At 44.0% G+C, this 11,896-nt stretch overlaps 2 protein-coding genes across 4 annotated transcripts; one reads left to right on the top strand and one right to left on the bottom strand.

Annotated features, from left to right (window-relative positions):
- Positions 1-5,842: 5,842 nt before the first annotated feature.
- LOC4328899 (uncharacterized) lies at positions 5,843-6,537 on the top strand. The gene has a single exon (XM_015769295.3). The coding sequence runs from the start codon at positions 5,964-5,966 to the stop codon at positions 6,342-6,344; it is 381 nt and encodes a 126-aa protein (XP_015624781.1). The 5' UTR covers positions 5,843-5,963; the 3' UTR covers positions 6,345-6,537.
- Positions 6,538-9,471: 2,934 nt separating this feature from the next.
- Positions 9,472-11,594, bottom strand: LOC4328898 (probable inactive dual specificity protein phosphatase-like At4g18593). Of its 3 annotated transcripts, XM_015768137.3 has the most exons (4): positions 11,427-11,594; positions 10,847-10,862; positions 10,150-10,598; positions 9,472-9,886 (listed from the first exon to the last, which is right to left on the bottom strand). In XM_015768137.3, exons 3-4 carry the CDS (start codon positions 10,574-10,576, stop codon positions 9,732-9,734), a joined length of 582 nt encoding a protein of 193 aa, XP_015623623.1. In that variant the 5' UTR covers positions 10,577-10,598; positions 10,847-10,862; positions 11,427-11,594; the 3' UTR covers positions 9,472-9,731. The 3 variants fall into 3 exon arrangements, with proteins under 3 accessions (XP_015623623.1, XP_015623622.1, XP_025879137.1); XM_015768136.3 differs by lacking the exon at positions 10,847-10,862; XM_026023352.2 differs by having other exon boundaries at positions 10,847-11,447.
- Between the last annotated feature and the right edge of the window lie 302 nt (positions 11,595-11,896).

Here is an 11,896-nt window from a genome sequence, read left to right as displayed (position 1 = left end):
ATTAACATATGATTTTTTTAAAAAAAATCCTGCAAAAAGCACCGGTTTTTATTATATTTGTTCTATTCTATAGTTCAGACTATTTTGTGTCCACGTTTTGAGGATGGATTAATTTCCTAAGCACCTCAATCTGACGTTGTACAACCCTTGACACAACATAAGCACCAGCCGTTTATTTTTTTTGTACAACACTGTATCAAGCGAATGGAGATATGGTAATTGATCACGGTGTGTGCATTAATGCACCTGTAGGTGAATTCTCTCAATATTATCCGGGCTGCACTATTTTTTTATTTATCAGAGTTGTTTCTCAGCTACTATACCGATTGATTGGAATATTTAGCATGTGCAGGTAGGTTATCGATATCTTCAGTGCCTATATTCTTTGGTTTTGGCAACTATAAGAAACTAATCAGGAAGGACAAGCAGCATATTCTGCACGGTCTTAACGAGGTTATCCCGAGGCGGGCTTGCAACATGATAGATGAGGCTGGTGCTATTTCTTCCCACTTACAGGATGTGTCTGTCCGTATTTGTCTAGCGGAGTCTTTTTGTTTATCTGCGGAAACTACAAAACAACCATTTTTGTCGGTCCTTCCTTTGTTTCATCTGTATGAAATTTGACTTATGAAGCATAGCATATTATGGTATTGCCTATGAATAAAATGTGCCCCGATAATAGTGTGTTTGAAAAAAAGCATAACTATAATATAATGTCATTAACCAAAGTCTGTGATTCAGAGAACAATACTACTATACATACTGCTATCATCCTTTGGTTGAAGGATGAATTGTATCAAATATTGTCGTAGTGTTAGCACGGGCATATTACTAGTGTTACTAATTAGATAACATATTATTACGAATATAGATTAAATATGGCAAAATATAACTGAAGTAGCTAACATATTATTCCAGATGTAGATGAGGTTGTGTCTAGTTGTAGTATTAAGTTGCTACATTTTTGGACGAATTTATTATATTTTGGGATGAAGTGGGATGGAGAGTACACCACCGTCCCCAAATAACTTAAGTTCTATGAACTTGGACAAACAATTATATACATTCGAAGCAAGGATTGGTTTTTTGATGTAGAAGTAAAAGTTTGTGGTTGGATCAAACATCTAGGGCCGGGAACTGTCCTGCCCCTCTCCTCTCACCGCTGCATCAGCATTTTGGGGCACATAAATGAGAGGATTGGACTTGTGAATGCCTCAGCATTTCCAAATGCAATCCTTTTCGAGCCATCGTGGCTCTCGAAAATACTGATCCTCCGAGGAAAAGATTTGAATAATCCAGAAACCAGTTTGCACCTCACCAACTTGCATCAACTTGCATGATGATAGTGCTGAATCTTCATTCATCAGAGTGTGGCTCGGATCTTTCTGTATTGATGTTAGATTGCAAATTGTAAATATATTACTGAATTCAAGTTAATAGAAGCTATTGGGATCGTGTAGGCTACGATAGCATAAATCAAAATTTTCTATCACGTAAACCAGGAACCATGCAAGTATTAGATCATAGATCGTTACCACTCGACGCGCTGTGCAGTGGAAGAAGACGCTGAGAAGTCGAAGGAACTCTCGCGAAGTAGCGCGCGTCGATGTAGAGGAAGTAGTAGATCGCACCGGCTCGACCTTCTCCTCCTCGTGTGTTCTCCTCGCCGTACTCCCACGGCGATCAGCACCGCAAACCAGCGGCGCCTCTACCGGTATCCACATGTACAGGGACGGAACGCCACACGCAGATGTGCTAGCACCCGCGCGCGGCTAGGGTTTTGCTCGGGGAGGGAAGTGACGGCTAGGGTTACTCACGTGATGCAATACCTCCGCCGGTCACACCCCTCACGAATATATAGGATCCATCACTCGGGCCTCCAAGACCCGTAGGACTCCTATTCGGATCCTTATCCGAATTAAGCTCATATTGGATCTCTATCCAATCCCCTTATTCCGGCCCATTAAGCGTGCGACCCTGTAGGTTCATATATACTCGGCTGTAACCCGAAAACTCCTTTTCGGTCCACGCGTCAACAGCGGCCCCTAGCAGAACGTATTGACCCACCGGGCATACATAAAGATCATATCGGCTGAACCTCTAGTGTATACTTGTATGAACCCCTTTGCCTCATGATATCGATTAAGCTCAAGGCTAGATATGTGCCATCCTCTAATAGCTCAATCATTCACTCGAACCTGTTGATAGATTATATAACTTGTGATTGACTCCTCAATCACCTTTGGCATGGCCATGCACTTCCATAATCTACAACATCGAGGGGCCCAGAGATATCTCTCCATAGGAGGGGCAAATCCCATCTTGATTATTCATATCCCACTACATGTTTCATAGCATACCCGAAAACTATTTTTATAACTACCCAATTACGGAGTAATGTTTAGTAGTCCCTAAGTAAGCTACTACACATGTTGAGAACCATGATAATCTCAGGTTTAAGGATTCAACACCAACACTCAATGAGATCACTGATGACACAACACATATGGCTCTTGCAGTATCTCATGTTGGGTCTATCCAACAACATGTTCACCAACATGTGTCCACATTATTAATTTGGTATCTCTATACCATGATCCATGAGACATGATCATCAATTAATACATGTGCTGATCATATAAACATATTTGTTCCACATATGATATTTGATCAGGGATCCTTTAGAAATAGTAACAAACAACATAAAGAGTATCATGAAAGAATCACATATTCATTAACCAATAATGAGTTATCTATTTCAAGGAACAATGTCGGATAAATATGTAAACATAGTATGTGATACAATCATCTCTATGATTGTCTTTAGGGCATATCACTAACAGAAACTTATAGTATTTTTTTTTCTAAAATCCACTGCAATTCAAGATTGCTGTTATCCTTTTGTGGAGCGAGCCCCATCGTTTCTCCTACATGTGGTTATAAGCCATAACTCTTATTAGTCATAAAATAATTTGTGCGTGAAACTTTTCTATGAGCGACTTAAAAATCAATTTCAGAAAATAAACTATGATGAAGAAAACATTAAAATTAACTCCAAAATTAAGTTTTAAAATCTAAAATTTGGTTGTAGCCTTGTAGGTGATAACTTAAAAAACATCGAAATCCTTCCCTATGACCTGATAACTTGAAAAATGCTGGCTTCCTAGTTCCTACTCATGCACAGCACAACCACAGCCTGACCACGAGAAAGACAGAAAGGACCTTTTCAAGTTTTCTTCACTTCTTCGAAGTAGCCACAAGGCTAGAAACATGAACATGCCGTCACTGACACCTCTCACTTTCAAGTGATTGCAACTGGGGAAAATAATAAAAAAGAAGTCAATAAATCCGTACTACATTTGACTGTGCTTTTGGTACCAATAATTCTGAAAAGGGAGAAGAGATTAGGAGGATTCATGGGAACCAGCAGCTGCACATGCAGCTAAGGTTTGACTGGTGTGAGTGTGTGCATGAATTCATGATCCAAATGGTTTGAATATTATTTCCGGATCCGGTTCAATTCGTCATTTGCTTGGCTGGTGTCGCTCATACGTAGCACGCTACTAGCTGGCTATTCGTTTCAACAAAGGCTTGGCAATATTCAAATTAATTACAAATAATTTGTGCCAAGATGAGAATATATATATGGACTGCTACATTGACAAAATCAGCATTGCTATATATGTAGGAGTATATAGTACTAGTCTTTCTCATCATGAATACTGGAAAGGAATTTGTAATTTGAACGCAAGTTTTGGTGAAGCATACGTGGGAGGACGCAGTCATGATCAAACAAATTAAACGAGACAACGCATGTGCTGCCCCTTGCATACCGCGCACATGCCATACTAGTTAAATAACCACGAGTCTACTCGCTTGATTCATGTATGCATTATATCTAAAACATTTTTTATTTAAAAAACATTTTACGTTCCATTGTCATTTTAAGGGATTTATTTGTTATTTTCATTCCTTGGCTCCGGAGGTAGTGAAAAGTCGACCTGAAATTACTTTCAATAAACGGTCTTTATAACTAAATATTTTGGGTTTATACTCCGTGGTCCATAGCTAATATAAGTGACAAACATACTATTCGATCCCGTCCATAATAATTATCGTTTTACACATAATTGAGGTTAAACTTTTTAGAACTTTGACTATGTTTAAAAATATTTGCTTTACAAAAATAGCAGTTACATTACATGTATAGATTAATCTTAAAATATAAATATTCTTTATATATCTCATAATAAAAAATAATAGTAAAGTTTTTTTATTTAAAGCGATAATTATTATGAAACTATAGGGAGTACCATTTTCTTCCAGCATGGAACATACACCAATTTATTTTTGAGAAACAGAAAACCTACACCACGGCATCCCGTGGAGACGGGATCTCCTCTACTACTCCTCTCCCTCCAAATCATCCGGATCCCCTCCTCATACCTCACTCTCCTCCCCCAAATCACACGGCACTGTAGCCCTCCCCGTCACCTCCTCCTACCTCACTCTCCTCCCCCAAATCAGGCGGCACTGCAGCCCTCCCCATCGTCGTCGCCCACCGCTCGCCAGAGCTGGCGGCCACCGCCGCGGGGGAGGTGGCGACGGTGAGGAGCTCGGCGGCGGGCGCGGTGAGCGAGAGGGAGAGTGGGAGCGAGGCGCAGTGGAGCCGGAACGGGGTACGGTTGCGGCAACATCCTCCATGGCCGTGCCTCCTCGACGCCATCCCTCCCCCACGTCTTCTCCTCTTTTTGATGATACCCTCTGATACCCCACAAGTATTAGGCTTGATACCTTGGTCCCAAGGTCTGATACCTAGGTACCACCTGGTATCTTAGGTACCGGGTATCAGGTATCGGTCGATACCTAGTCGGTACCAAAGGTATCAGGTACCAGGTACCAGGGGAGCATATGTCCCTCACCTCGCCGTGCCTCCTCGACGCCATCCTTCGCCGTTGTGGCCCTCCCTCCCCCACGTCTCCTCTTTTTTGACGCTACCCTCTGATACCCCACAAGTATCAGGCTTGATACCTTAGTACCAAGGTCTGATACCTAGGTACCACCCGATACCTTGGGTATCGGGCATCAGGTATCGGTCGATACCTAGTCGGTATCAAAGGTACCAGGTACCAACCGATACCTAAGGTACCAGGTATCAAGTACCAGGTACTAGGGGAGTACACGTGGACAGAAGAAAGGAAAAGAGAAAGTCACTTAAAATATCCCGTTGCAACGGTATCCCGTTGTGTAGCTGCCCTCTTTGAGAAAAGCATCAACAGTGTGGTGGTGGAGCATGACTCCACTCATCAGGGTTTAAATTCTGGTATCCATAAATATTACGTATATATAAGTGAGATCTTAAAATAAATTTGGCGATATTAGGTATATACCGTTGATTTTCCGTCTTTTCAAGCATGTGTTACGGGCCGATCATATTCATATGTGTGTAAGTGTGGTATTGCGGGTGTAGAGATGTTGTGCGTTCGTACGTCTACCATCACAGTGAAGTCGCAAGAACACAGACAGGGAAAACCGGAAAAGGATAGAGGAGGCAGCGAGCCAGCCACAACCTATTTTTGTCACGAGGAGAAGAAAGCCCAGCCCTCCTTGACCGTTCCCAAAAGCTGACCGTTGCCTTCCTCCCCTCGCTGACCAGTCAAACCACCTCCTCCACTTGTCACTTCCACTCATCACCTCGAACCTCGAGCCGTGGGCCCCACATGTCATTGGAACAGCGTGTGTCTCCTCTTGTCGCATTTGGAATAGTCGTCGTTGGTTTCTTGCCGCCTTGACCCCAACCACCAGCGTCGTATATAAATCCCCCCTGCACAGGAAAGCTTTCGTCACGAAACAACCTTGCGTTGAGCTTAGCTTTAGCTGATCGAATCGAGAAGAGACGTAAATTAAGCAAGCGATCGATCGAACTGATCTCGTCGGCCGATCGATTGATCGGATTTGGTTCCATGGAGAGGGGTTGCAACGGCAATGGCGGCGGCGGCGGCGGCGTGAAGGTGACCTTCATCGAGACGCAGTTCGTCACCTCCGACGCCGCGGGCTTCAAGTCGCTCGTGCAGCGCCTCACCGGCAACGACGCAGCCGTGCCGGCGGCGCCGCCACAGAGGCCGCGGCCGTGCCGTGCAGACGGGTGGAGGGGAGCCGGCGGCGCGAGCGCGACGGTGGTGAAGCGGGAAGCCGTGCCGCCGCCGGTGGCGCCGTGGGTGGATGAGATGATGATGCTGTACGAGACGTGCGACCTCGCCGAGATGTTGCGCGTCGACGTCGTCGGCGCGAGCGGCGGAGGACGGTGCCACGGCGGCGGCGGATACGGTGGTTTTCCATGCTGATCGACGGCCGGCGATGAGCTCAGTCCATCTTCAGTTTTGGATGCTCTCTGCATGTTGTTCCATTCTTTTTTAACTGAGATTATCTGTATATTGCTCCATGCCTTGTTGTACCCTGTTTTATATGTTTGGTTGCGACCAGGCCATGTAATTCCGGTTCTAATCATGAAACTGAAAAAAAAAACAAATTGATAGAGCCGATGAATCAAAGGATTTTGGAGTCACAACAGGGTTTATACTTTCCGAAAAGGCCGAAATTTTGGTAATTTCAGTGGGCACCAACATTTCATCGATTTCGAAACTTTTTCACAAAATTATGGAAAAGAATAGGAATAACTATAGTTAGCCATATGGGCCGCTCGGCACGGCACGGCCTAAGCCTGGTCAAACCCAGACCAAGATTTGTCAGGCCTATACATATCTTACATATGGTTGAAAAGTCTATTTCACATCCCTGAAGTTCGTGCTGTGCCGAGGCATAGGCCCAGGCACAGCCCAACAACCATGTCGTGCCGGCACGGGCCCGACATCGATCAGGCCATGTCATGCTTGGGCCAGGCCAAAATCCCGTGCCTTGGCCCGGGCCTCGACCTTATGGCCAACTATAGGAATAACAATATCCATGCAATACGGACTAGCGATTAGTGTAGATTAACAAATCCTCCAAACATTTTATTGAGAAAACTCTAAATACTAGTAAATACGAAAGGGAGATGGGTCCTCTCCCTCATCACCTCCAGCTATAATGTGGAGCCTGGAGGTGAAGGCAGGTTTTACCTTTCCGTATTTAATATTAAAACCATCCTTGACCGGTTTATTGTATACCGACCTAAAACCGATAAAAACTAATAGCTTTCAGTCAACATCGTAAAAATACCAACTAAAATTGACACTACTGGTTTCGTGAAAATCGATCAATTTTTGTGAAAACCGCTCGGTGGAGAAGGATCAGACAGAAACTGAGACCGAAGTCTGAAGATAACTTTTTTATCAAATTTTTTTCAAGACTAATGCTTGGTAGCAGGAGCAGGTGGTCTTCTTTCCCGCATCCTCTTCGCCACTTATATTGTTCGACTCTTGCTAACAAGACAAGAAAAAAATGTACTTACAATTATAATAAATGAAATTGCACAAAGGATTATAGTAATCGGTAGCTGAGCCAAGCACAGGAAATTCTCTTTTCCGTTTCTTTAATAAGCGACGGTCTTTGACTTTTCGACATATGTCTGATTATTCATTATAAGTTGTTTTATCATTAAAAACAATTCAATCGTATTTATAACTTATATATTTATACAATAATTTTAAATAAGGTAAACAGTTATACATACCTATAAAAATTACTCCATCCGTTTCAGGTTTTAAGACGTTTTTACTTTGGTCAAAAGTCAAACTGTTTTAAATTTGGTTAAATTTGTAGAAAAAAATAGTATCATTTTATAAATTTATTATTATATTTACCTATAAATTTAGTCAAATAACTAAAACGGAGGAGTAACGACATTAATTACCGTTGCTCTTACCGGATCGGTGCGAAGCCGCCGAGAACGCAGAGAAGAATAGGATAAGGATACAGTGAACCTCCTCCTCGCACGAGGCAGGGAGTGAGCCTTGACCGTTCCCAGAAAGGTTGACCGTTGTCCGTCACTGACCACCAACCCAGTCACTCACTGGATACGACCAGTCAAACCTTGTCGCTAATGCTAAAGCTTCAACCCACCAGTCACACATCCAGCGAAAAACCCACACCCTCACCTCCACGTGGGCCCCACCTAACCTGGACCCCACATGTCATTCGGATAGTGCAGGCATCTGTGCCGTATGTATTGCATTCGCGCCGCCGCCGCCGCGCGCTCTGTATAAAAACCCCATCGGCACGGGAAGATTTCGTCACCAGCAACCTTGAGTTGAGAGAGCTTTTCGTCGATTCGAATCGAATCGAGAAGAAAAGGGGAAAGGGTCGCAACTGATCGAGCTGATCTCATCGGTCGATCGGATTCGATTCCATGGAGAGGGGTTGCAATGGCAATGGCGGCGTGAAGGTGACCTTCATCGAGACGCAGTTCGTCACCTCCGACGCCGCCGGGTTCAAGTCGCTCGTGCAGCGCCTCACCGGCAACGACGCAGCCGTTGCGACCGCGCCGTCGCTCGAGAGGCCGCGGCCGTGCCGGCGGGGGGTCGACGGGTGGAGGGGAGCCGAGGCGACGGTGGGGGTGGGGCTGCCGGCGGCGCCGGCGCCGTGGATGGATGAGATTGAGATGATGATGCTGTACGAGACTTGCGACCTCGCCGATATGCTGTGCGTCGATGTCGCCGCGGGCGGAGGAGGGTGCCACGGCGGCGGCGGCCGGCGATGAGCTAAGCCGTTAGTTTTGGATGCTCTCTCTCTCTCTCTCTCTCTTTCCTGAAATTCTCTGTATATTGCTCCATGCCTCGTTGTACCCTATGTTTGGTTGCAATCAGGCCATGTAATTCCCGTTCAATCATGAATATGAATATTGTAGCCGATGAGTCAGAGGATTATGGAGCTAGATATAAACTGAGATACGCGAGATTTTCTCTATTTTAGTGCAGTGGTAAGAGGTGTGTGATTTCAACCCTTAAGTTCCGTGATCAATCCTAAATACACTCATAATTTCTTTATAAAAAATATTTGAAGGGACGTCTCTTCCTCCAAATCTCGTTTTTGAAATTAGAAAGATCTCCAAATCTCGTTCTTAAAGTGATAAAATGGGATACAGGTCATTAAGTAGCCAATCAAGTTTACTAACGAGCCAACTCACGAGCCGAGCCGAGCTATCTTATCAAGATAATGAACTCAAATGAGTCGAGCCTTAATGAGCCCAGCTGACTTATTGCCTTTTGAAATTCTATGTATATTTCTTCGTTTCATGTGTAGGCCACACAATTTTGGAGTCGCAGACACGTGCACTTCTTTCATTTGAGATTTATAGAAAATGAGATTTAGCTACTCAGGACAATCTGTTTTTCACAATTACATGAAAAACAGACAGGCGCATACACCACCACACACGCACCACCGCCTCAATATCCTCAGATATGTTCTTGTCACCTTTGACAAGAGGTTCTGCTCTTCCCTTAAATCACATGCAAGTGTTTGCAATCGTAATGCAGTGTGAAGTTCGTTTACTTCAGAAATGTAAAGAAAATTTCTTGCCTGATATGTTCCCATTATTTTCATCAAGATGATGCAACTAAGGAAACACTGAATCTGAATGGTGCGGACTGCAAAGACTTACATTTAGTAGACAGCAAAACTTACTACCAGAGTGCCTATAGAAGCTTCAGAAGGAAATAATAATGTTTCCTACAGCTGGGTATGATTGCGATGTCACTGATAATGAAGTTGAAGTTGAGTCACCCGACTGATCACATCTCACACTGATCAATCTTGCTCTTGACCAGCTGGAAAGCTGGATTCACCCAGGCTCCGCAGCTGCACTGCATTCCTGCCCAGTGGAATTGTCCCAATCGGCTGTTGCATTTCCTGCACGCGATCTTCCCTGAAATATATCCTTCCACCACTGCAATGCATAATACATTTTATTAGAAGAAAATATATCAGACGCACAACACCAAACTAGCAGAAAATACGTTTGTGAGCAGAGTGGTTCATTATTAGTCCTAAAATAATTTGTGCGTGTTCTGAGCGACTTAAAAACCAATGTTGATAAATAAACTATGATGAAGAAAAAACATTAAAATTAACTCTAAAATATATCAGACACACACAACACCAAAAAAGAAAGAAAAAAAAACATTACAGCATCCAAGGTAGGTAACTAACCAGGTTGCATCCACTTCAAGGGCTCCACAAAGAGGCAGGTACATTCGGGTTCCTTCTCATCCACATGATACTTTTTGCGCGTCGCGAAGCACTTCTCACCACGACCAACTTTGTGGGTAACAACATAGCCTTCAGTAGCGACGAGTGTGCGACATCTTTTGCAGCGGTAAGTAGTGCCTGGATCAGTGGTTTCTAGGTCACCATAAGTTACCCCATCTGTGTACTGGTTTGTTTCTGCAGGGTTTGGATTAGCCACTGGACTTGTCTCCAGCTCAGTTTGTACTGCTGGTTTAATATCAGTTTCCGCGACTTTGTCCTGGCTTATTTCCGCAGGCTTTTGATCCTCCATGGATCCTGGCATCTCATCAACCTCTGGTTCTGACTTTTTCTGTTCAACTCCCAATTCTAGCGCCTGGATGGTTTCCATCTCCTGGTTGATTTGCTCACCCCTGCATTAGTAACAGTTAAGACACAAGTGGTGTTTCTACAGTGCTTGGTAATGTGCAAACATAAATAAAGTCCAAGCTTTGCAATGTTGCTGTTGAGATATTCATTTATGTGCAAACATAAATAGTGACTTTTCAATTCAAAAAGAAAATACCGTTTCTATAGGTTGCAGTGAATAGTAATTACTCATAAATGAAGAACACAACTGTATTCAGTATTGGAAAGGCAAACATGATCACAATGTGCTCACTTGTTATGGACCAGCGCTATGGGAGTAGATACGGGTGGCGCACACGCGAAGAAGATGCAGCACCCAGAGTAGCATAGCCCGGTTACAATTAGATAAAAGATATATAATTAGTACCAATTCCCTAATTTTGGTGAGTATCCTAGTTTATCTACTGTTGCCTAAACTATCAAGATTGCACCGTGATTAAGGATTACTATTCCATTAAGAAATTCAGGAAAGGACAATCTGCCATCCTATCCAGCAGCAAGATTTCGGCCTGATATTAAACTCAATAGCTACAAGGATTATAAACTCAATGATTGGCGAAAAAGTAAAACAAAATACGATTAACGAAGCAGCACGAAACCAAATATTAGCAGCAGCAGCAGCAGCAAAAGATTGACGTATATAATAATACCTTCACATCAGGACTAATAGTAGTAATCCAACCAAATTCTGGCCCCCAGCTAATTAACACAGAAACGATTGCGGGCTGACTATTATTATATACATATATACAGAAAACAAGGGTTCGTCCCAGAGATGAAGACGCCAAGAAGATGAAATCGGAGCAGGGAAATCCAGGATTCAAGGTACATACCCTAGATGTTAGATCCGACCACCCAAGCGGCCGCAAGCGGAGGGCTCCTTCGTCGACACCGCGGCGCGGCAGCGGCGGCGACGGCTACGGCGACGGCGGCGGCGGAATCGGGAGCGCTGCGCCTACGTCTCCACGGCGGTGGTTCTTCTTCTTCAGTTCCGCTTCAGCAGGGGACGAAATATTAGTGAAAACCCAAGTATATGGACACGCAGCAACGCACCTTAACTCCTAATCGGAAGCAGAAACGGCCCAAGCCCGTGCGATAGTTGGCCGGCCCATTAACGTCGGTGCACCTTTTACTCAGAGTAAGTCTGTTTTTCCTCCCTCATCTCTAACTCAAGGGTATAACGCTTTTCCCATCTTTGAAAACCCTTCTGACCATGTTCACTTAATCCCACCAACAAGGGGATTGAGAGGATGGGAGGGGAATAATTCCACACCTATTCAGGTATGGAATTAATCCCTTTTAA

Source organism: Oryza sativa, chromosome 2 (assembly GCF_034140825.1).
Source record: "Oryza sativa Japonica Group chromosome 2, ASM3414082v1".
In the NCBI taxonomy this organism is placed as follows: domain Eukaryota; kingdom Viridiplantae; phylum Streptophyta; class Magnoliopsida; order Poales; family Poaceae; genus Oryza; species Oryza sativa.
The sequence above is the reverse complement of the archived record's forward strand: the minus strand, read 5'-3'. Positions and strand labels throughout refer to the sequence as shown.

What these genes read in the sequence shown, in the direction of transcription:
- LOC4328899 (XM_015769295.3), top strand. Translation starts at nt 5,964, where the DNA reads ATGGAGAGGGGTTGCAACGGCAATGGCGGCGGCGGCGGCGGCGTGAAG.
- LOC4328898 (XM_015768137.3), bottom strand. Translation starts at nt 10,576, where the DNA reads ATGGAAACCATCCAGGCGCTAGAATTGGGAGTTGAACAGAAAAAGTCA. An exon ending in CTTGAAGTGGATGCAACCTG is followed by an intron (nt 9,887 to 10,149) that starts GTTAGTTACCTA and finishes TATGCATTGCAG; the next exon opens with TGGTGGAAGGATATATTTCA.